This window comes from Acomys russatus, chromosome 18, assembly GCF_903995435.1.
Source record: "Acomys russatus chromosome 18, mAcoRus1.1, whole genome shotgun sequence".
NCBI lineage: Eukaryota > Metazoa > Chordata > Mammalia > Rodentia > Muridae > Acomys > Acomys russatus.
This window is the reverse complement of record NC_067154.1, coordinates 21,736,944-21,761,688: the sequence shown is the minus strand read 5'-3', so window position 1 is coordinate 21,761,688 and position 24,745 is coordinate 21,736,944. Positions and strand designations below refer to the sequence as shown.

The 24,745-nt window shown below is 46.3% G+C and overlaps 1 protein-coding gene across 1 annotated transcript in view; it reads right to left on the bottom strand.

Moving 5' to 3' along the window:
- Positions 1-817: 817 nt before the first annotated feature.
- Vwa8 (von Willebrand factor A domain containing 8) overlaps positions 818-24,745 on the bottom strand; it is a 309,886-nt gene continuing 285,958 nt past the window's right edge. The window contains exons 41-45 of the mRNA XM_051160869.1: positions 15,239-15,364; positions 12,989-13,147; positions 4,287-4,385; positions 3,396-3,634; positions 818-996 (exon numbers count right to left, since the gene is read on the bottom strand). Of these exons, the coding sequence (XP_051016826.1) occupies positions 888-996; positions 3,396-3,634; positions 4,287-4,385; positions 12,989-13,147; positions 15,239-15,364 (732 nt within the window). The 3' untranslated portion in view covers positions 818-887. The remainder of the gene's footprint in view (positions 997-3,395; positions 3,635-4,286; positions 4,386-12,988; positions 13,148-15,238; positions 15,365-24,745) is intronic.

Genomic DNA, 24,745 nt, shown 5'->3' with positions numbered 1-24,745 from the left:
GGGAGCATTTTACTAGACAGCTTGAGTGAGAGCTCTGTTGGGATATGTGAGTTTAAAATGTGAGGAGGTTTACTTTGAACGAAAAGAGAACTTGGCTGGGAAGAAAACTGTGCTTTTCTTAGTTAAACCTAAAGAGGCACCACCCAGTCAAACACAGTGCTTTGAACTTTGTGTAACTTGTCAGACACGATCTCGGTGCTGTAATTTGGACAGCAAAGCACACTTCACTGTGCAACTCTGGAGAAGTGTGAAAGGCGAGAGACTGGGAGCCGGAGGCAGGGTAGCTTTACCCTCACTCGGCAGCAGGGCGAGGAGGACATTTGTTCTCTACCATCCCAAGAACCACTCGGAGTCACGTGGAGAGCAAGCACCCTACGGGTCTTCCAGTCAAGAGAAGAGACTTATCGAGAGTCAACGCCTTATAACATACTGCTGTCCAAATACTTTTTAAGTGGGCTAAATGTTACAAAATTGTTATTTGTTGAGCAATACACATTGGAGAGAAAGTTAAATATAACTGTAGACAGGAACATGTTGGGTGGGGCTTTCAGACTTGTCCCTTGGTGTCAAAATATGGGCGTAGAGGCTCCATTTTCTGGGATGGCATCTGGCGGCAGATGACCTATTAAGGCGAAAGTGGGTATTTTTACCCCTTTGGGTTTGGAAATAGATCAAGCCCTGCAGTTCCTGCACCTTCTTCCTTCAGCCCTGACCTTTTAAGAAATGCAGGTCAGCCCGCTTCCTCTGCGGACCTCCAACCCAGCCAGAGTACATTTCCATTCGCAAGGCTGCTCGCCGCTGGACAGCAGCGTCCAGTCACAGCCCAGGTCGGCTTGTTCTCTCTGCTCCCATCTCGCTTCTAGGGCTGGCCTGGCAAAGGATGCTTCTTAGATACTGGACAGCATGGTGGAGGTGAAGATCTGCTGTAAAATCTGAGGGATCTTCTTGGTGTCCATGGCAATGAAAGAGCGGCCGGCTGGCAGAGTTCTCTGAAGCCTGCCAGAAGGAAGGGAAAGCGAGTCACCAGGGTGAACCCAGGCTCCATCAGTCCACGCCAATGTCTGCCCGGGGCCAGCCACAGCATCAGAATGTGTTCTTAGGAATGGATACTTTCACTTTCCCATACCTTGTCTGCAGTTGTACTGGCTGTCACTGAGCAATGAAAGGCCTGGGAAAGCATCAGGGGGAGAGGTGGGGAAGCTGTGAGCCTAAAGAGGGTCCTTTCAGCGAGAACATGAGTGCTTTTGAAGTTCACCATTTCCTGAAACGTTATATTCCCTTGAGAGGACAGTGCGGGGGTGGGGGTAGGAGGGGGTGGGGAGGGAGGGGGAGGGGCTGGGTTAGCTCACCTGCATCTGGTCAAGTGTGCGGCCTCAAAGTCCCCCTTTCTTAGAGAACAGGCCTCCAGCACACTGCACAGCTAAGTCCCCAAGTGGCTCTCTTGTTCCTCCCCATCACATAATGTGAAATGCAATCAGCATTATCCGACTGCTGCTTTGACCATACTGAAGCTTATGGTAATTTTTTTTAAAAAGTCAATTTATCATTTGGAACAAAAGGCCATCTCTGAAGGCAATAAGACAGAAAGACACAGATGTATTGAAAAGAACGCTGCCTTTTACTGTGCCAACAAAGTTTGGTTTTGGAATGACATTTAATAAAACCCAGGCATTCTGTGCAGTATCATGTATTTGGCATGCCGGGCAGGACGGCTAAGTCTGCACCGTGTCTTTTGCCAGTGAATGTTGGACCATTTCCCCAGGAAACCACAAGGGTATCACTGTGCTTTAAGTATTCCAACAGGATCTGTTCACTAGAAAGAAAAAAAGTGCCCAGTTGAGCTCAGCCAGCATTTGTTGAGCTTGCCGTCTGCCTAGCACTGGTGCTGGGGAAATGTGGACACAAAAAAGCCTTTGAGGACAGGAAGGTTCCAGAAAATGTGAAGCACTAACACAGAAAAGTGAGAGGTGTGCAATGCAGTCAGCTGCACTAAGTGGTACCACGTCTGTCCTCAAGCTCACCATGGAAGCTGCAGCAGCCAGGGGGAGTCTGTGCCTCAGAGCACGGCATGCAGAAGGCAGGCCCTCCATTTGTAAGACAGGACATTTTGTTCTGAGATACACTTTCAGTTGTGTTTTCTGCTTTCTATGCTTGTTTCAGGTAGAGAAAAACCATGAGCGCTTACTATGAGTGTGTTTAAGCCGTGGAAAGTGTTTCCTGGTTTCTCCTTTTGGGTCGTGCCACAGGCACTTATTGTCTGACTGGAAACTGCTACAGTTACCATGCAGCCTTCACTATAGCATGTAACTGCCTATACACACTCCTATATGTAGTCCTCCTTTGTGTCCAAGGTATCTTACCTATATGTCTCTCCAGTAAGAGATATATACTTATATATACCTACATATAAGGGTATAGGTATATGTATGTAGGTACATATATGTATGCTTACATATATACACATGTCTAACTATATACTCATGTCACTTACTGAAGTTGTTTACGGGGATATGTATGTATATATGCAAAAGAATATGCATATGTAATTCTTTGTATGCGTGTTGTAGTTTGAATGAGGATGGCTCGTATATTTGCAAGCTTAGTCCGAAGCTGATGGGCTGTTTGGGAAGGAGGAATGTGTCTTTGGGTGGACTCTGAGGTTTCACAAATCCGTGTGAGGCCCAGGGTGTGTCTCTGTCTACTGCCAGTAGATCATGATGTAAAACTCTCCACTACTGCTCCAGTGCCATGCCTGTCTGCTCCGCACCGCAAGGATAACAGATGAACCCAGACACTGTACGCAAGCCCCTATATTAGAGTTGCCTTGCTCACAGTGTCTCCTCACAGTGATAAAACAGTGCCTGAGACAATGTTTGTTTACATACACTGAACAGACACTCGGTCTGAGTATAGTTTCTGTTATGCTAGGGAACTTACTATTGTAGGTTTCCTTTATTTTTTATTTATGGCAATACTTGGGATTGAACCTGGGGCCTCATGCATGGTAGGCAAGTGATCTACCACTGAGCTACAGCCCCAACTCTCTATATTGAGTATTTTGAGTACAAACTGATGACATTGGGCTTTGGGGGTCTCTGTAAAGTACCTAATCTATAAAATACTCTCTGGCTTATTAGTGGGGAGATAAATTTGGCAATTACTTATTATTCAAAAACAATTAAAACTATAAAATTCTTGTCCAAAAAATCATAGAGTATCATGTTCCCTCAAAACTATGGCCACTTGCCCAAACCAGCCCAAACCCCAAGTGTGACATTAGCTACTTGCAGGTAGACACTCTAGGCCCTGTTTTACTGCCCTCCCCAGCCCCTCAGGGTGAGATCTGAGAAATGACCAGATATTTATTATATCCACTTTGCTGTGACAACACTTACCTGGCTGCCTGATCCCCCAAAGAGCCAATAAAAATGGCGAAGGCATTTACTTGAGGGTTGCTTGTCAGGATCTGGGCAAAGCGGGCCGGGTTTATTCCGTATCGGGACAGATTTGCATCACTCAAGATAATGACAAAATACTCATCAGCTTCTTCTTTGGTGATGTCCTTGATGGCGTGTTCGGTTCCCTCAAGCGTGTGATCCCCACTCATGCAGAACTGAGAGTGGGCGTGCATTATCTGGAGTGGGAGTGGGCACACGAGCCTCGGGTGAGCAATTCCTTTTCAGCAGACATGATAATGTTTCTCTTCACAGACTGCCCGCCTTTTGACTTATATACTGAGTGGTTGTATCTAGTTGATGGTTCCTAGAAATAGGTACTGTTCCCAACTGACACTTTTACAACTCAACCTTCTATTTAAAATAAAAAAAATATGTAAGTTGGTTTCATCCCGAAGAAGCAAGATGCAGGAGAAAAACAAGAAATGGGCTGAATTTCCAGTAAACAAGTTAATCTGTGTCTGGTGGCAAAGGAGGAAATCTGTTTTAAGATCATGATGTCCACTGTAGATTTAAGTATGTGAAACTGAACTTGTTCAAAAAGAGAAATATAAACTTTGGAATACAGAGCACCCTAAAAAAGGCCATTCTTTTCTTTCCGCTGAGCATGTCTGACATGAGGAATTCTGATCTTAGGTCCTCTGAAAACATGGAGGGAAAGCCTAAATTTTGGTGGTGGAAAAGGAGTTTTAAGCCTGAAAGGCAGTTTCCATTCAGTGCATGAAAGTATGTGCATGAAATGTATGTGGTATCTACAGCTTCTCCAGCGAGTCCTGGCTTGCATCCAGTTTTAAAGCCGTCCCCACACTGCAGAAGGAACAATGGATTTACCTTCAGAATCTCCAGTCTCTGCTTGTTGTCCTTGGGGAGCTTGTTCGCGGGAACGATCTTGATGTTGTAGCCATCCCCCGAGTGCCCAGCGATGTCGTACTGCACGCAAGAGAGAGTTAGGAAGTCGGTGAGTAGCAAAGATCACTGGTCCTATAGATGCCCAACTCTGCATCGTTCCATGGTGGTCAACAGCTAGCTATACAAGAATGCAGAAAATACGAGAGAGGCAGAAGTGTGCTGTCAACAAAGGTAAACAAACTGCGCTCATTCTGTTTGGATCTGCCGCCTTTTGAAAGAGGTAGAAAGAGGTAGAAAGTACGATGGGAACTTAGGGGCTACCCCTATTTCCATGTGTATGTTCCAAGGGAGACTTTGTAAGAAGTATACAATGCTAGGCAGAATTCAAGGGGGCTCTCCAGATTCCAGCTGCACATGTGTGCTCCCTACAGAACCCCACAATTGTGGTTGTCTCCTAAATAATTAAGTTTTCTTGACTGCAAGTTAATCAAAAGAGAAGTTATCTAGCCAGCCTAACCTAATCACACAGAGCTTTTTCAAGCAGTTCCCGCCCTCCAGTTCCCAGCTGCTGATACATTTAAATCTGTCTTCCCCTTCTATCTTCATGTCAGGGGATCTGAGAGGAGTTAACTATGACAGAGATGCAAGGGACCATAGACAAGAGCATCAGTGGTCCCCAGAAGCTGAGAGCCAGCAAGAAATTAGGGACGTCTGTCCATGATTCCGAGCAACTCAGATCTACCAACAAGCTCAGCCTGAAGCAGGCCTTTCTCCAGAGCCCCAACAGAGAGCAAGTATACGTCTCTAGTTTGCTTCAGTTTCTGAGGGTAAAACATACTCACAGAAAAGGCCAAAATTATTGAGAATCATGTTCAAGGAAAGCTCTGAAGACAGTCTGTGATTGGTATCTCTTGGGCACTTAGTTCCTTCTAACAGACATGTCACATACAAACACTCCAGCATCAACATAACTTCAGCAGACACTGACCATGTGACCATACAATGTGTTTTTCCACTTATTAATTTATGGCACGTATCTCTCAATGTAGGAAGTACTTATTAATTCTGTAGCTTCTGGGCACACAAGACAGTCCTTGACTATTGAGAAGAGGCCAGCATTGGGAGTTAGATGCAGCCCCTCTATAAAATACAAAAAGAAGCCAGAGGGAAGCTGTCTGGGAGAGGTCAGTCTCTCCTACTGTCCTTCTGAACCTCCCACCTCTATTAGAGACATTTTGTGATGACATGAAGGTTGGGATGCTGAAGCAACCCAGGTATCTGCAAGGAAAATAGTGTGTGCCTAGGGATGACGATGGTAGGGAACACTTGTGATAGCTGCCAATCCAGCCGTTCTGCAAACACCTCCTGTAAAGCCCGCACTAGGTGTAAATCAAGCCTTTGCCCTTTGCGCCTTTGCAGATGCTAAGCTCTTACGTGACTCATGTCTGCCCATTTAGTTTCCATGCGTGCTTCCTGTGGAAATGGCCTCAAAGAGCTTGCAGCCCACTTGGGGGCCACATTCTTTTACAAGCAATCTAGAAAGCAGAACACCATTTTTTCTAAGCCAGAAGACAAATGTAATCTACCACACAGAGGCTGCCACATCTGAAATGGGAAGCAGGAAAGGTCCTGGTAAAAGTGCTCCCATTAAAAATCGGACATGGACAGAGTTATCTGGGAAAGATGAACTCTGCTTTGGATGTGCCAACATTGTGTGCTTAGGAGCCAAGGCTGGGGGGCGGGGGAGGACCTAGCACTCTGCCCCAGAAAGGAGACATAGCCAGAGGTCTACACTGAACGGTTAACATGGAGGTTTACAGAAGAAGTCTACACCTTGGAAACCTACAAATCTGGTTACAAACTGCCAGGAAAAGATGCTCTTATACCCTACTTTGATAGATGTTGTATCTTAATGACCTGTGAAGCCAGGATCAAATTATTAGTACGTGTTGCCCTGAAGCTTGTGCAACAGGGCAATGTGGGGGATTCTTGCTGCTTGTCCGGTCTGGCTGCTCCTCGGACCCTGATACGGTTACACAGCTGAGTCATCACGAGGAGAGCAGACCTAAAAGAGGCCCACACGGGGCCAGAGAGCAGAGCTCGGTCATACAGCAGTGTCGTTAGGAGTCGTAAGGAGGCCTGGCCCCTAGGTCCATGAGCACCTCCCCTGGGAGGGCTCGGACTGAGGAGCACTAGGGCAGGGCTGAGGGTTATTGCACGCCCTCATTCTTTTATGGTGCTGGGGTCTGAACCCAGGGCCTTGAATATGCTAGGCAGGTGCTTTCCCACTGTGTTCTATCTCCAGCCCTGTTTTTATTTTGAGAGAGGGACTTACTAAGTCTTCTAGGCTAGCGTTGAACCTGCAAAGCTCCTGCCTGGGAAGGTGGACACAGGCCTGCACACCAGGCTGTTTTCATGACGGTTGGGATTTCTATTAATCAGATGATAACGGATGTGGCCGGGTAGGCCTTTGCCCGTGTATCTCAACGTACATAGAAATGGTAACTTACTTATTCTTTTTTTTTTTTCCGGTTTTTCGAGACAGAATTTCTCTGTGTAGCCTTAGCTGTTACTTATCCTTAAAACTGCCTGAGTTTGCTGGGTGTGGTGGTGCACATCTTTAATTCCAGCACTCTGGGAGGCAGAGGCAGGCTGATATCTGTGAGTTTGAGGCCAGCCTGGTCTACAAAGCAAGTCTAGGACAGCCAGGGCTATTATGCAGAGAAACCCTGTCTCAAAACAAAACAAACAAATGAACAAACAAACAAAAATCAACAACAACAACAACAAAAAACCCACAAACCCCCAAAACAAAAAACAAAACCTGAGTTCAAGGAAAACACTTAGGACTCTACTCTGTTATTTATTATTTTTGTGAGATAAATAGCGCAGGCCAGCTTCAAACTCATGACCCTCCCGCCTCACCGTGCAGTGCTGGGAAGCAGGAGTGTGGGCTCACAACCAGCCGGACTCATTTCCATTCCCTACCTCTTGACTCTGCCATTCACCCAGGCCCTGCGAGGACCGTGATGTCACCAGCCGGGACAGGCCACACACGTGTTTCCATGGAGCAGCACAGGACTCGATCAACAAAAGCCCCATTGTCCTTATCAACCACCCAACACGTAGGCTGCAATTTTTTCTACATGGCTTACAAAGAAAGTATCCTGGAAATCTTTATGGACCGTTGTTAGTAGCGTTCAGCGTACATCCTAATGACAGCTGGTCAGAAGCCCCCAAACAGAAAGAGCCCGTCTCTAAGCCTTCTTTGCTTTACTATTTGTTTAGAGACCCCTTTGATGGGTTTGTTTTGAAAATGTCATTCCTTCAGAGGAAGGCATAACAAATAAAAACAAATTAAGAGTCTCAATCAAGATAGAAATTTACCAGCCAGTAGGAATTTAAGGCAGAATGCAAAGGAAGCCCTGCACAACACAGCTATTGGCACCTTTATGAATGTGAGCAAGGCCGGAGCTTCTGTTAGGAAGGATCATCGCGTACTGGTTTGGGGATGGGCTATGCTCTACCAGGCTTCTGACTGTAAGGAGGTATGCGGTAATCTTCCGAGTGCTGTGAACACTGACATGGGAATTCTGTGTCCTAGAACCTAAATCACTGTTCTAAAATAGCACTTCTGGGGCCAGTAAGGTGTTAGATGAATAAAGGTCCAGGGAGGTGCTACCAGAGCCCTAGGGGGCCTGTGAGTCACTGAGCTACTGTGTCCGGTCAGCCCTTCCTCCAGTCACGGAAGTCAATATGTGGGGAAAAGTGGTCTCAAAGTCAAGGTGAGACATGGCTTGGGCATTACAAAGTTTGATTTAGAACGGGGTGCTTAACTGTCCCGAGCCTTCTGCCTGCCTTCAAGTGGTGCTAGTGTAGATGACCTGTAACAGTACATGCCTGTGAACCACCTGCCACTTGACAGATAGGAATAATATCTGTGTGACCACTTCCGGGGCCAAGGGAAGGACAGCACACTCCATTTAGTGATGAAGATGGTCAATACTTGCTTTGCTCCCCTCACACACACAGCATCTCCAGAAGGCTCTCTCAGAGCCAGCTCTGCTGCAGGTGATAACACTGATGCTGGGAGGGACCATCAGCGTTCCTAAGACACAGAGAGTTAGTGTTGGCTTGAAACTCCTCAGTCTGACTATTAATCCAAGTTACTACAGAGAAATAATGGTTCCTCAAAGCTATTCCTGCATCTCTTCTTAAGCTTTTTGTTTTCATGGCCAATATTTCTACGTCAACTACTGAGTCAGTTGTGATTAGACTCAGCAAACTTTGTGCACTTTTTTGGGTTGTCCTATGTCTGGGTGATAGCACAAATATATTCAAAGCCTAAGCCTGATAGGATGACTGGTCTTCATATTTAAACTCAAGGGACATTCTTAAGGCATTTGGGAAGGAGTAATTACAGACTCTCAGCTACATGTCTCTGAGTCATATCTTTCTATAGCCTTCTGGGAAGTAACGTAGCTTTGCTGACTATGACATCTTCAAAGAAACTGTGTCTATTATCCCGCCTTTGCATGGCAGGATAGTAAGACTAAGAGATGACAGATAATAGAATGTTTACTTTTGAATTTTTGAAAATCATGATTTGGCATAAGTAAAGTAGATCCAAGGAATAGGATAAAACAAGTAAGAAAGATCCCCAATCTGGAGTTAGAAGCCCTGGCGTTTCACTGTCTAGCAGTGTGACCCTGGGCCAACTATTTAACCTCTTTGAATCTTGGTTTTCTGGAGAAAGAGATTGGTGAAAATTATTCCCAGCTCCAAGGTTCCATGACAATTTAATGGACTACTCAAGAAATGGAATGAAAAGCTGGCTTCTTGTTTGAGGAACACTTGTGTTGTATATTTGCCTGTCAAGGGGAGGAGAGTGATTCAGACATGTGAAGTGCGGACCAGCGACAGCTTCTACGGAGGGAAAGACCTCAGAGTTCATAGGAAGAAAGAGCCCATTATAGTTCTAGAACAGTGGGTTTCCTTGAAGATAGAACCTAGGGCCTTGTATAGGCCAGGGGACCTGATTAGATTTTATTGTTAACCTAGGAAGAGAAAAACTCTGTTGAAGAATTGCCTAGATCAGCCTGGTCTGGGGTCATGTCTGTGAGAGACTGTCCTGACTGATGAGAGAGGACCCAGTCCACTGGTGATGGCTCCATACCTAGATGGGTGAAGCCGGGCTCTAAAGGAAAGCTGAGCCTATGCCAGTGAGCAGTGCTCCTCCATGGTTCCTGCCCTGACTTCCCTCAGTTTGGATAATGGCCTGGAAATGTAAGCCAAGTAAGCTTTTACTCCCTGTTGTGCTTCTGGTCACTGTGTTTGTCACTGCATCAAAAGGCAACTAGAATACTAGGCACACTCCTTATCGCCAAAGCTGCACCCCTAGGTGCATTTAAAATGTTCTAGCAATGGAATCCTTTCTCCAAATGAAGTCCTCTTTATGCAGCAATGTACAGCATCAATGTAAGGGGAGCTCTTTTAGTAGTGCTGGGGGAGTGGGGTCCAGGGCGAAGCGCTGCCTACTCCTCTAACCCCATATGCTCCCCACAGGCTTTCTTCTGTACTGTTTGCCTTAGAGCATGGCTTACATGCCTTCATAGAAATAACAAAGCAATATATTTTACATTATTGTCTCCCCAAAGCCCAACTTCTGAATGGGAGAATAAACCCATTTTCTGGCACCATTATTGGAATGTTTAGTGGTGTTACTAAGTACTTTGAAAAGGCCTTCAGGGTATTGAGAGCTTTTGAAAATAAAGTCCATTTAAACTCCCAGGAGCTTGGAGAAAAGAACAAATTGGAAAGAAGGCAAAGGGGAAGAAGCTTCCGGAGTGAAATAAAACAGTTCGTGTAACTGTCTGCCTTCCGCCTGAGTGCTGTGTGAACAATGGGAAGGATGCTGATCATCAGAGTGGAGCAGCTGTAACTCGTGCTGCTCTGGGACTATGTAAAGTCAGGTGGTTAGATGCCTGGAGTTACTTTTAAGGCTCCAAGTGGCTATGCAAATGTCACACTGCTGAATTACTTTCCGTCTCAGCAACTCTCATGCTTGAGGGTCCCTGTGGGTTGGCATGGGTTGTGCTAATGCAGAATAAAAGTGGAGGCAGACTCTAAGTGAGCCTACCAGCACACACTGTAATGACCCACAAGTCAACACAGTGTTCTAGCCAAACCCAACACAAGCAGATGCCAAGAGGGCCGGGCAGCATGTGGACCACCACACCAGGAGGCTCTCCTGCTGGCTGCATAGCAAATGCAGAGTGGATACCGTCATAGCCCAGGGCTGACTGCGGGAAGACTGAATCCAGAACTGTCTGGAACTCTGAGAGAAGGAGGTTTAGATCACACTGCTCAGTCCCGAAGACACCGTGTGATGCCACCCTGGGTACTCCACAAACCACCATCTGCTCATGGTCATTATTTTATATTTTTTGAGTAAGTTACGGCCTCTCAGTAGTTATTGCTGCTGGACCTTACTCTTCTTTCATGAACAAGAAATTGAAGCACAGATAGGTTAAGTGCTAGAAATAATGATATAAGAAAAATCAAATATTTCTAAAAAGAGACCAAAAAAAAACCCCATGATACAATTGGAATCTGAGAGAGGACAGATGGAGTGGAGTCTTAACCCCTCACCCTTCCTCCTTCGTACCATGTGCCCCTCATCTTCCTCATCAAGCATCTCATTAGGAACACCTCTTTCAATATATGACTCCATCCCTTGTCTGACCTCCACAGAGGGGCCTGGAAGCCCTTGCAGAGACTGGGTGGCCTGTGGCCAATTGAATCTCAGCCATGTGGCCGGGGTAGTGGCAACATACAACACAAGCATGGAAGGTGGACCTGGGAAGCACTTATGAAATAAGGGGATGATGGGGCAGGCTCAAACCCGAAGGCTTTCGGGCCATTAGGTGAGATGACGTTATTTATGTTATTCCATGGCTGTCTAGCTACCCACTGGCCATCTAACGGTCAAAATGATTTAGATAAACATTTTCTATAAAAGAAAAAAATCAATATGCAATCACACATGAGGTACAGGGGTGTCAAGAGATGGAAGGGTTGAATGGCAGGCCTCCTCTTTGTTTGCACCAACAGGAGTGGGCTTTAAAAGGCTGATGACCTCTGGCCGCCACAGAAGAGGTACTGTGTCTTACCAGCTGTGCAGTGTCGGCCACAATGCTAGTCAGAAGCAGAAAGTCTCTTCCCGGGTTTCTCCAAGCGCCCTGTCCTCATCCTGTCAGGCCGAGTGTTTGAGGTGGGGTCTGGGATTCCTGTCAACTATAACAGAGCCAAGAGGGACTCTTTGATAGTTGCACTGCTTTCAGTGACCATGAGGGATAGCAATTCTGTTGTGAAGGGAAGCAGGCTCCTTCTCATGCTAAGCCATGTGTTACAGGCATTCGAACCCCTGTATTGTGCAGTCTTGGCAGCCCCAGAACATTCAACTGCCAGATGCTGCGCACTCCTCTCCACGGCCCTGAAAGGCCTTTCTCCGGGGACTTTATGCAGGATGCCCAGGGAGAGCTAGTGGGCTGCAACCTTCACAGGGAGTGTAAGTGGAATGGCAAGCTTCTTTCTTTCTTTTTCTTTTCTTTCTTTCTTTCTTACTTTCTTTCTTTTTTCTTTTCTTTTTTTTTTGAGATAGAGTTTCTCTGTGTAGCCTTGGCTGTCCTAGACTTGCTTTGTAGACCAGGCTGGCCTCGAACTCACAGCAATCCGCCTGCCTCTGCCTCCCGAGTGCTGGGATTAAAGGTGTGCACTTCTTGTTTGTAGCAAAATACAGGTGCAGTGCCAGGCTAAGTGGCTATTGATTTGAGACTGTCTGTTCCTGAGGTGGTTTTATGCAGTACAGAATCTAGAGTTCCCAGGCTTAGGCTGTGCGGCCTTCACCATGTCCGCACACCATGCTCAGGTTCTCCGCTGCTGAGCCAGTGCTGTCTATGGGCGACCACAGGCAGATGAGCTGGCCCATATTGGCTGGGAACACAGCAGCGTGGGGACTCTCCCTGTACTCAGACCTCTGAAGTTTTAATAGCAAAAACAACAACCAGCTGGAAGTGGCTTGAACAGAAGGCAGCTTTCTCCCAGGGGTGCATCTTCACGTCAGCTGGAGACTTACTATTGTCTACTCACTGTTCATGCGGAAAGGGAAAGGGAAGCAGGGAGCAGATTGTCGCCAGGCTGTGCGCAGACCCTGCTGCTGATGTGGTGTCAGAGCTAAGAAGCGCTAGGATGAGGAGGCACAGGGAAATTGGCCACGGACTTGAGTGTTTCTAGGAAATGCTAGGGTTTAACATCACATATTTGTATGCTGTGTGCTTTTCCCTGTGGGAACCAGAGGTTATCAGGCCCTTCAAGAAGAGCCTAGGCCGGGCGTGGTGGTGCACGCCTTTAATCCCAGCACTCGGGAGGCAGAGGCAGATGGATCACTATGAGTTCGAGGCCAGCCTGGTCTAGAATGCAAGTCCAGGACAGCCAAGGCTAACACAGAGAGATCCTGTTTCGAAAAACCAAACCAACTAACCAAGCAAACAAAAGAGCCGTGGGCCACTTTCCCTGCTGGTGAGGGGATGGTGCCTGGTGCTCTGGGTGGAGTCTGTGCCCACCTGTCCTTGGCTGACGCTGGATGACCAATGAAGCTCTAGACCCTCAGCTCATGCCATTACCTTGAACTTCTCCTCGTAGTTCTCGAAGGCTTCCATGACCATGCACACCGCCTCCATCGAGCGCTCTAGCCGGCGATCCACCCCGTTGAAGCGGTACATGCTGCCGGAAACATCGACCACCAGGCGCAGGCGCTTGGGCTTCTGCTGTGGGCTACCCAGCTGAAGGAAGGGATGGCAGAAAACCATGGTCAGCTGCCATGCTGGGTGGGCAGATTTGCCCCGGGCTCAGGCCTGCACAGGGCTGTCCCAGAGGGTGGAAGGGAGGACTGTCCCCAGTAAGCAGATGTCAGACTCGCTGCAGAAGCACATGGAAAAGAGCTGCTTTCTGGAGGCTGATGACTTAAAAATAATAATCTGAAAAGATAGAAACCTCACGTCCTTTGCTCTGCGTATGTCTTGGCACTCCCCCGCCCCACCCCCACCCCCGAGAGAGAATGTGTAGCTGGACCGGAGCCCACATCAGCCTCACTTATACTATTATGCAGTCGCTTGAAGATCGTTTTCCACCTAGGCTGAAGACATGCCAGATTGCTAAAATGCGGTTATGTGAGAGGGAGTCTGGCCAAGAACTTAAAGCAGCATTTTCAGAATGTCTCGATTCCTTAGAGCTTTTGATTTTTCTTCTGGTTGGTGAACTAGTGTGTTTCTTTTTTCTTTTCTCGGCAATTAAAGTGGCACTGAGCTGCTATCCGGCAAAAACTGCTGATTAAAATGTTAAATCGTATGAGATCAGCTTGGGGCCCGGATCTGCCAATGTGCTAAACTTAAAAAAGTTTGTCAGTAACAATAAATAAGAAAAATTCCAGATAATTCTGTTATTATATAATTGCTGACATGCGTGTAAAATAATGGGCAGAACTAATAATTTCAAGAAAATCCTGAAGTGGGCTGGGGAGACGGCTCACGAGGCGGCCTGACGGATGCACAGCACTTGCCATCACGCCTTGACAACCTGAATTTGAGTCCCAGGGCTACATGGCGGGAGGGGAGAGCTGACTCCTACAAGTTGTCCTCAGACTGCAAAGCTCCTGCTGTGGCATACACGGCCCACACACATACGTAAGATAAGTCAAGTGTCATAGATGTTTAGAGGATAACAGTGGGAAGCCAGCTTCATATGTTCCTTTAAACTTGCTGAGTCTGCTCCAGTTAGGAGCAGGATGGGACACATGCCTCCACGACTAACTCACAGATGTGTGCAAATGCTCGCTGACCACAGTGAGTCAGTAAAGAAAGCAGCTGTTGACTCATCATGGCAGGGACACAGAAATAACAACTCCCGAGTTACCAGCAGCTCCGCTCTGAGTAAACACTGAAAGAGCGTGTCACTCCTGCTCTCACTCTTGTGACGTTGCTCTCAGTGGCTGTTCAGCAGTTTTTGTTATTCGAGTCAGCATTTGGCCATGTTGCCCCGGCATGGTGAAGGCTCATTCACTACAGCCAGTGTAACTGAAGGGGGAGTTCCTTCTTCCCTAGAAACTGAAGGCATGTGACACAGGAGAGAAGGCGACCACTGAGGCTGCTCTTAACGCTCGCTTGAAGACTCTTCTGGGATTCATGGGCAGCAGCATCTCCCCCTCCTGCTCCTGCAGAGTGTCTACTCTGCATCTGAGGAGGGGACCTAAGGCGGCCATATAGGTGGCTCTTGACTACAGACTTTCTGAAGGTTCTGATGACTGGGGACAGTGGTCACTATTTGCCCTCTTGGTTTCTTCTCTGAGGTGGCTTCCCCTCTCACTAGAGACTCCATGAACTACCTTTTTCAGCTCTATGAACTAACATCTTCAGATCTTAGTGTTTACGCCCTTGCTCTGCTTGGATGGACCTCAGACCAAGGTTAGAACCCTGCTGTTAACTCCTCTAGATTGGCTAAAAGCTCACCCTACCTTTGTAAAGGAGCTTTGTGTTGATTTTGTTGTTGTTTTGAGACAGGGGGCCTCTATGTCACCCTGGCTGTCCTGGAACTTGCTATGTAGATCAGGCTGGCCTTAAACTCAGAGCCCTTCCCCCCTGAGTCCTGGGATTAAAAGACTGCATCACCATGCCTGGTCCTTGTATTGACTGTTTTTAGTATTATCCTATTTTGTGACCGTGTTCCACATCTGGGTGAGACTTCTTTCTGTTTATCTGTCTTACATAATGCTTTTTGTATTTGCTTATTTGGGGTTAATAGTGTTTGACATAACTCACGAACTCTCTACAGGAGGCTGAACTATGCGGATCTGGGGCTTAGGGTTCCCCATTGTTTACCTGGGGTTCCAGATCACCCCGACGTTTGTAGATGGTCTTTTCTCCAGCCAGCCCATCAATAATCTTGGCGTCGTCTAGTTCTCCGGTAGTTTGGTGTCTTAGCCACTGTCTTTCTTTACCTTTAGCCTGCAATGTCACAAACAGACACACGTGAGTCTTTATGTACTTAGTGCTGTAGTGCTTTGACACACTTTTTGTATGAATAACAGGAAACACATCAGGATGCTAATCATAAGTGATGGCCCCGCAAGAGGGTGATCACATGGTCTCCGCTCAGCTCATAAGAAAGGCCTTTTGAGTGTGTTGTGTCAGTTGTAATTGTTTTAACACACAGAACAATACAAAGAACTCACACAGAGGACAGTTGAGCAGGAAGACAGTATGCAAATGAACCCCAGGGGAAAGTTCAAGGTCTGGAAATGTAATGACAGTGTACGGCCTATGGATTTTCTGACACAGTAAACCTAGAAAAGTTATTAGGTAACAAAATAATCATGTTGAACTTGTTAATGGTAACAGAGTCTGCAAGCCAATCTTCAGCGGTCTCCCTTCTGCACAGGGTTCTGCTACTCAAATTCCTGAGACGTAATGTGTGAACTAAGCCAGCCGAGGACTGCAGGAGCAGGCCGTGTCACACACGGTCTCTGCTCCTCTAGACCTGCAAATCTGAATTACTTTCCGAAAGGTATTTCCACAGCACGCTTTGCCGCAGTAACTTACAACTATGCAGTAGCCCAAGAGGACAGTTAAATGATAAAGAACTCTGCTAGATAGTTTTATCTCACATTGACACAAGCTAAAGTCACCTGAGAGGAAAATACTTCCAGCCAGGCACAGTGGTGCGTGCCTGTAATCCTAGCACTCAGGGAGGCAGAGGCAGGTATACTTCCATAAGTTCAAGGCCAGTCTGGTCTACAAAGTGAGTCCAGGACAGCCAAGGTTATACAGAGAAACCCTGTCTCAAAAACAAAACAAAACAAAACCAACCAACCAACCAAACAAACAAAAAAACCCTGTGGTCTTCTATTCCCTGGGGGGCTGCTGACCACGAGCCTACCAAGGTAGGAGGGGCAGGAGGTGAGGCACAGAGCTTGGAAGGCTGTAAGTACAATGGAGATTGAACACTCTGGGAACCACTTCAGGGAGCTAGTTCAACTTTACTCAGGGAGACAAAGGCTACATAGTCCTTTGTGGGTGGGTAGGGGACTTCCAGGATAGGTGTATATAATTGGTTTAAACCAGGCACTTTAAGGATGCTTGTTTTGCATCTGGCAGCACGCTCCTATCATATGAATGGGAACACAGTACCTAGTTATCCTATAGGCACAGGGAGGGGAGAGCTAGCAGGGAGCTGTGTCGAGGGCAACATAGCAAATGTGGTTAGGGGTATCTATGTCTAAAGACACTCTCTAGATGGAGTCAGGCAGAGAGTAGGAGGCCCTGCTGGGGAGAGGGAGTCCTACACCTAAAGCAGAGCTCAGAATGATGATCCAGACTGGGAGGACTACAGCCTCAAACAGCAGGGTCCTTCCAACAAAAACAAAAAGAAAAGAAAGAAAAGGCCTCCATAAGATCCTGCTGTCAGCTGGGGTGGGGCATGGTGGCACATGCCCTAATCCCAGCGCTTAGGAGGCAGAAGCAGTCAGATCACTGTGAGGTCAAGGCCAGCCTGTTCTACAAAGTGAGTCTTGGACAGCCAATGCTATACAGAGAAACCCTGTTTTGAAAAACCAACAAACAAAAAACAAACCACCAAATAACCAACCCCCCCAAAAAAAGACCATGCTGTCAGCAAGCTTGTTGGGCATTTTTTAAATTAGTGATTGATGGGGAGGCCCCAGCCCATTGTGGGTGGTGGGGTGGTGCCACCCCTGGGCAAATAGTCCTGGGTTCCAAAAGAAAGCATGCTGAGGAAGCCATGAGGAGCAAGCTAGTAAGTAGCACACCTCATGGCCTCTGCATCAGCTCCTGCCTCCAGGTTCCTGCTCTGCATGAGTTCCTGTCCTGATTGTCTTCAATAATGAAGAAGTGTAAGCCAAATAAACCTTTCCTCCCCACGATAGAAATCCTAAGATAAATTTTAACATCCCAAGCAAGGCATGTGCCTGTGTGACCAGTTACATTAGGTACATGCTAAAGGAGCTTTGGGAATGCAAACCAGATTTTAAGACATATCAAAATGTGTAGAAGAATGGAATTATTGTTAGAATTTGGGGATTTTATATTTCCTTTATGGTAATAGGAAGGGGTTTAAATTTAGTTTTTCTTTTTTTTTTTTTTTTTTTTTTTTTTTTTTTTTTATTATTAATTTATTATTGTTACATCTCAATGTTTATCCCATCACTTGTATCCTCCCATTCCTCCCCCCCCCCCATTTTCCCATTATTCCCCTCCCCTATGACTGTTCCTGAGGGGGATTATAGTTTTTCTAGTTATTAAAAAAATCACTAAAAGAACTTGATGTGATGCAGGAGTGAAATTATCCCTGGTTAACAGGTAAGTGGGAATCCTCAGGGTCACTGCCTCTGATTTATGAAAATTAGTGAATGAATGCTTAACAATATGCATCTGTTATTTACCATGGCACATCATTTTATACCAGTACAAATCCCATATTCCTCCTAACCCAGCTTAAAAATTCAACTTCTGCCGGGTGGGCATGGTGGCACATGCCTTTAATCTCAGGATGTAGGAGGCAGAGGCAGGCAGATCTCTTTCAGTTCCAGGCCAGTCTGGTCTACAAAGCAAGTCCAGGAAAGCCAAGACTACATAGAGAAACCCTGTCTTGAAAAACAGCAAACAAAACAAATCAGCTTCCGTAACACTTTGACGACAGCCACCACAACCACGTTCACATTTCCCTTTTCTTTGCTTATTTTCCTATTTGCATGTGAGAGTCAGTCCTTCCTCATCAATGACAGGCAACAATGCCAGGACTGAAAGGAAGCCTGTGGTATTACCAACCACTTCCCAGAATGACAGGAGCCACGTCTTGGGAAGGCAGCCGGAGAATAAGGTCTGTTTAACCTCCCATCCAGTGGGAGTCCAGAAGTTATGTTTGCCCCAGCCTTCTACCATCTGTAGCTCTATGTACCCAGTCTTTGCTATTCTGTAGGTTCTTATTTCTTCCATCCTTTTTCTACCCTTTCACCTCCCTATACTAAATATGAGACCAAAAAGGCATAGAGAGGAAAGGAAGAGAGATTGCCGAATAAAGTCAGGGGCTAGAAAGAGGGCGATGTTATCATGAGACTACTTCCTGCTGATTGGGGCAAGTTTGACATTCACGGTCAAGATACCTAATTTCTCTGAGCTCTGTCCTAGTACGTCTTATTTCCATGCACTCATGGAATTCTTGGAATATACATGTGGGTCAACTGCCCACCAGAATTAAAATTCATGATGGTGATCTGGGAGCCTTCTTTATTTCATGTTTACATTAATATATCATTGTTCAAATATGATACTTTTAAAAAAGATTTATTTATTTATTATGTGTACACTGCTCTGCTTGCATGTCCACTGGCTGGCCAGAAGAGGGCATCAGATCACATTATAGGTGGTTGTGAGCCACCATGTGGTTTCTGAGAATTGACCTCAGGACCTCTGGAAGAGCAGTTAGCACTGCTCTTAACCACTGAGCCATCTCTCCAGCCCCAATTATGATAATTTTGATAAAGGAATACTACCCCAAATATATAAAATTCTCTTGAAACCCAAGTTTTAAAAAGTTAAAAATTGGCAAAACCGGGGGCGAGGGGAAAACGTGTTACTGTTATTTTGCTAAATAGACATAGTGCCAAGTTACATTCTAAATATCTGTTTACAGTCATAGATTAGTGCTGCTGTCAGCCTGGTCAGAGAAGCTTCTTGGTGGTAGTTAACATAGAGTGGCGCTGCATGCTCATCATATATGGGGCACCTCGCTCACCACAACTAAGGCTCAGGGATGGAGCAATACAGTAGAGAGAGCTGAAGATGGGAGGGGGTGTTATCAAATGCTGTCTCCTGGACATGCCGTGGCCATTGCATGCATCAACTGAGGGCAACTGCAGTGACCTGCACGAGACACACCCAAGATGGGGCTGTCACACCTGTTGTGGATGGCAGCAGGGTTCACAAGGCCCCACCTCTGTCCTGAGGAGCTACTGGCAATTAGCGGTTGTGGGCAATTTCAGTATTCTTCAGTGCTATGGCCACTGGCAGTTGCTCTAGTCACAGCCACCCTCATGGAAGCCATGCAAGGAAACACGGAGCCCCCAAGACACAAAGGCGGAGGGGAGCTTGCTGACAGGAAGGAGGACACAGGAAGTGGAGGGGGGAGTAGGAGGGTAGTGGGGTGGAATGTGATCAAAACACACTATCCACATGTTCAGATCGTCAAATAATAAGTTTTTGCCCTTAAAAATATTTATCATCAGTTTGCCTTCTTTACGGAGGTACCTGCTCAACTGTACATGGAAAACACACTTCTACATTATCGGGGAGTTGCAGATTAAAACAGCTATGAGCGATCACTTTATGCCTAGGTATGGCCAGAATCCAAAACCCTGACAACACCAAATGTGGGCGAGGATGGGGTTGAGAGGACCACTCACTGCTGGTGGAAGTGCTACAGCCATGTGTGAAGACAGTTTGTTGCAAAACAGGACTCACTGTTATAACCCAGCAACTGCATGCCTTAGCATTTACACAACAAGGAAGCTTGTGTCTTACAAACACTTGTACATGATGTTTTATGCATAACTGCAAAATCTTGGAAGCAACCAAGATGTAATGGATAAACTGTGGTATATTCTGACAATGGGATAGTATTTAGCACCAAAAGAAATGAACCATAAGATTTATAGTGATCTTGCTGTAATAAAGTGACCAGAGCATTATGGCTTGCTATTTTATAATTACTATATGGGGTTGGAGAGATTGCTCAGTGGTTAGAGCACTTAATGCTCTTGAAGAGGATTCAAGCTCGGCTTCAAGCACCCACAGCAGGTGCTCTCAGCAACCACCTGTAACTCCAATTCTGGGGATCTGATGCCCACTCCTGGCCTCTATAGGTACTGCACTCACATGCATAAAGCCACAACCACATACATATAATTATTTTTAAAAATCTTAGAAAAAATACTATAGTGATGACTATACTTGATTAAACTGTATGAGGATATTTATTTACCAAGATCAAGAATTAAAAATTTTTTCTTTGTATGACTGTGGGAAAGAAATCTTATTTATTTGCTCTAGTGATCTTATAAGAGTAGTTGATTGGGGGCTGGAGAGATGGCTCAGAGGTTAAGAGCACTGACTGCTCCTCCAGAGGTCCTGAGTTCAATTCCCAGCAATTACATGATGGCTCACAACCATCTATAATGTGATCTGATGCTTTCTTCTGGCCTTCAGGTGTACTTGCAGCCAGAGCACTGTATACATAATAAATAAATAAATCTTTAAAAACCAAAACATGTTCTTAAAAAAAAAAAGAAGTAATTGATGCACAGTATATCAAGCTGTATGTCCATCATTTGGACAGGCTGAAGAGGCTAGCCTGTGCTACAGGGCACCTTATTTAAGAAACATTTAAAAAAATAAAAAAAGACATTTAATATGAGCACCCCTCAAAACCACAGAGTGAACCAATGTTAAGTCCTGTGTGAGTTAATGTGAAGTCCAATTTCTGACAGAATTAGAACCCAGAACTTACAACAAGGGACAAGAAGGAAATTACTAACTGTGCCATGGATGCTGGGAATGGCTCAGTGATGAGGTGGCCACCTAATCCCGTGGATCCTGATACACACAGACCCTGAAGCATGAGGCATTTTTCTTTTATGCTGACAATCATGACAATTCTTTTAAACATGGTAAGAAGGTTCCTGCTTAGACAAAGTTACTGTTACTGCCCTTGATAAGGAGGTTATTTTCCTCCTAAATTATTGTAATTGTTATCTCTGGGTTGCTCATCACGTACATCGCTGGAGAGTTTAGCCTTAATTTTTCTATGCTGGCATTCTTTTCCTATAATGACTATCACCCTGAAATATTCCCTAGCAGGTAGCCACCTGCTACCAAGCCTGAACCCACATGATGGAAGGGGAGGACTAACTCCAGAAAGTTGTCCTCTGACCTCCACAAGTGTGCTGTATGCATGGTCTCCCCTCACAAACACATGCAATAAGCAAACAAATAAGCGTAATAAAAACAATACATTCTAAAAGGCTTTGTAAAAATTGCAATATTTGTGCGAGAGAGGTTTGTTTTGGTTAACTTTGCAAGTAGAACATTTTCCTAATAAGCTCATAACACTTAAGCACAGATCACCACGAGCTGTTGCAAAGGGAACACCCATTTTAACTCCTTAAGCCTCCCAGCGGCTGGCTCCAGATTTTACATTTCCTCCACGCACGGGGACCGCCCCTAAGACATGCTACATGGGCACTGCGAAGCTGAGGTCAGGTGCTCATTTCCAGTAGTTTCCCCGGATAGTCCACACATGCAGGCCTCCTGCAGCTCAGTGCACTTCATTACCCTAAGTGCTGTCTGTGTATCCTTCTTGGTAGACACTTTCGAGTTTTTTCTTATTGTAAGATTGTATTCAGTGCTAGCTCTTCAATGTCTGTTTCTGTCAGTCTGCTTTCTTACGGTTTTACTTGTCTCCTCTGAGGTCTGCACTTAAGACTGGCTCACACCTACTCCTTGTGCAGATTTAAGTCTGGGAAGCGGAGCTTTGCTTGTTCATTCCATCTTTCCTTACTACAGATGACTCCTTTACTAGCCCTGCTTTGATTCTTTTAAATCTATGTCTTAGTTCATATAGTACGAATTTCTAATGAGACCTCAAACAGAGACAGGACAGCCCCGCTGCCACGCCTGTGTCCCGAATGCTTCTTTCCATGAATTATTTAACCCACCCTGTGGCTGTTGCATTTTTTGCTTGTGTTCCTATCCTCAGGGTTTTACATTGGTGTTGGTTAACTTTGGGCTACACCAACACCTCAAAAACTACAGGAAAGGAGCTGGAGCTGTGGCCAGTCCCCGCAGGAGAATGTCACCTCCACACTGCTTCATGCTTTGTCTGGAAATGCTACTGCAATGGGGCCAACTCTCAGCCTCTGGATTTTGCTAAGTTGACTGTTCTTAGTCACTTTCCTATTGCTGTGATAAAGCAGCTCGACAGGGGCAACTTATAACAGAAAACATTTACTTTGGGGTTCACAGTTGCAGAGGGTGAGTCTATGACCATCAGGGGTGGAGAGGTGGGGCAGGGAGCACGGCAGCAGGCAGGCAGGCATGGCACTGGGGCAGTAGCTGAGAGCTCACATCTTGATCCACAAGTAGGAGGCAGAGAACAAAGCTAACTGGGAATGGCATGGGACTTTTGAAACCTCAAAGCCCACCCCAGTGACACACCTCCTCCAATAAAACTACACCCCTAATCCTTTCTAAATAGTTCCATCAACTGGGGGTTGAGCATTGAAATATGTGATCTTATGGGAGCCATTCTCATTCAACCCTCCAGACTTCAAGCCAAGCACGTGCTGTTGTCTTCTTTTAGCTTTCTGCTTGTTGCAGCCACTGCATGATGTGTAGATCTTTCTAGTGCCTCTCCTCCCCGGTGTTGCTGATTTTAAATGCTGCTGTCAGGCATGGACAAAACAGAGGCTAAGTGATGTGCAGGTCTCCAGCTCCAGGGACCATGGGATGTGGACAGGATGTTCTTAGGTTGCACACACTTGCTAGCAATGCTATTTCTCAGGACAGTTTTTCCAGTTGTCTTTGGTATGCATTCCAATCCATTAGACTGGGCAGAAATTCTCCAGAGCTTCCTGGGTGTCATTAGCTCTCTCCTATAGTCATGAGGGTCTCTACATTCTTTTTGGCTTTTGGGAACTTTATTTTCCTTCCACCTTTTCCCCTTTTGCTTAGGTGTCTCAGAGGAGCTCTGGACCACTCAGTGGTGGTTGCATCCCACTTGGTGGCCTGCACCGTGGGAGCTCCAGTGCTCAGTAGGGAACTGCTGGATGGGTACAGAGGGCACCTACACACCCTCAGACCAGTCTGCCACCTCTGGCTGAACCGTGGTGAACTCAGGAGGTAGTGCAGTCCATTTGCCCCGGAATTCCTCCTTGGTCATAGCCTTCTCAGCAGCAGCCTGCTCCTCCTCCTCAGCCTCCTCTGGGTCTCTGTGGAAGTAGGGATCAGGCATAACCTCCCACGGGTGCTCACAGGAGATAGTGCCATGCATGTGAGCTCCCTGTTGTTGCATGGGATGGCAATGTCCACATAGTGCAGAGGAGAATCCATGTTGAACAGAGCAATGGTGGGCAGGTTGACGTAAGAGGCCTCTGTGAGGGGCTGGTGCTCCGCCCTGGGGTCAGCCAACACTGGAAATCATGGCTCCTTGAAGGCTTCTTGGATCCGGTTAGTGAAAGTCCCAGACAGAAGTGGCCAGCAATGGGAGTGGCTCTTGTGGCAACAGGAAACTAAAGCATGGCTTTCTGGCCAGTGTTCCTGGAGATGACACATCAGTAGTGTTCTCCATAGCAACCATAGCCCACACTGCAGGCAACAGCCTCTCCCAGGTCCTCTTCAGATTTATGGTGTAGATGCCATCACTCTTCCTTTTGTACATGTACTGTTCCATCTGGAAGTCAAGGTTGACGCCTCCTAAGTGGGTTCCTGTGGCAAGGAATTTGAGGACACCCTCTTCCTCCATCTGCAGGACGTCAAGGGGCTGGGACAGACGTAGTTTGAGTTTCCCTTTAAGTTACAATGGGAATCAAGAACTGGGCAGTGCAGAGAGGGTCCACAGTTTACTTCTTAGTAAAATAGTAAGAACAGCTTTTTATTATTGTAACTACTTTAGTGGCTATTTAGTGTCACTGTTTCTTTTCCTGTGGTAAAATAACCTGAGGAAAGCACCTATGGGAGAAAGGGTTTGCCCCATCTCTCAGTTCAAGGGTACATCAAGGTATCTGGCCACACACAGCCTCAGCCAAGGAGCAGAGAACTTTGACTACCGTCTGCTGCCCAGCCCCTTTCTCCGGTCATCCAGCTCAGGATCCCAGACAGAAACAGTGCCACTTCCACCTTGGTTTACATGAGCGCCGTAGTCCCTCCACATTAATTTCTCTATTTCAAGTTCCTGTTACTTCCCATCTGAATTATTGAGATTATTTCATGATTTGGTTCCTGGCTTCTTTCTTTCTCTTTGATCCCGTCTCCCTGACGGCTGTGACACATACTGAAGACAGAACCGTATTACTCCTTTTTGCAGCACCTGACGCCTCAGAGGTGACAGAATAGAGCCAGTCTTGCTCTCTCTAGTGTTCTCTGCCATTGTCCTTGGCCTCCAGGCCCACCCCAAACTCAGCCCCAGTCATTCTGGACCATCTGCTCTTATCCACGTGGCCTGGTGGCCGAGTAAGTCCTTTTCCTAGGTGTTTCTTCTGTCTAGTGACTGCTTTACAAACTGCTTTCAGTCTGCTAACATTTGTGACATGTCACAGA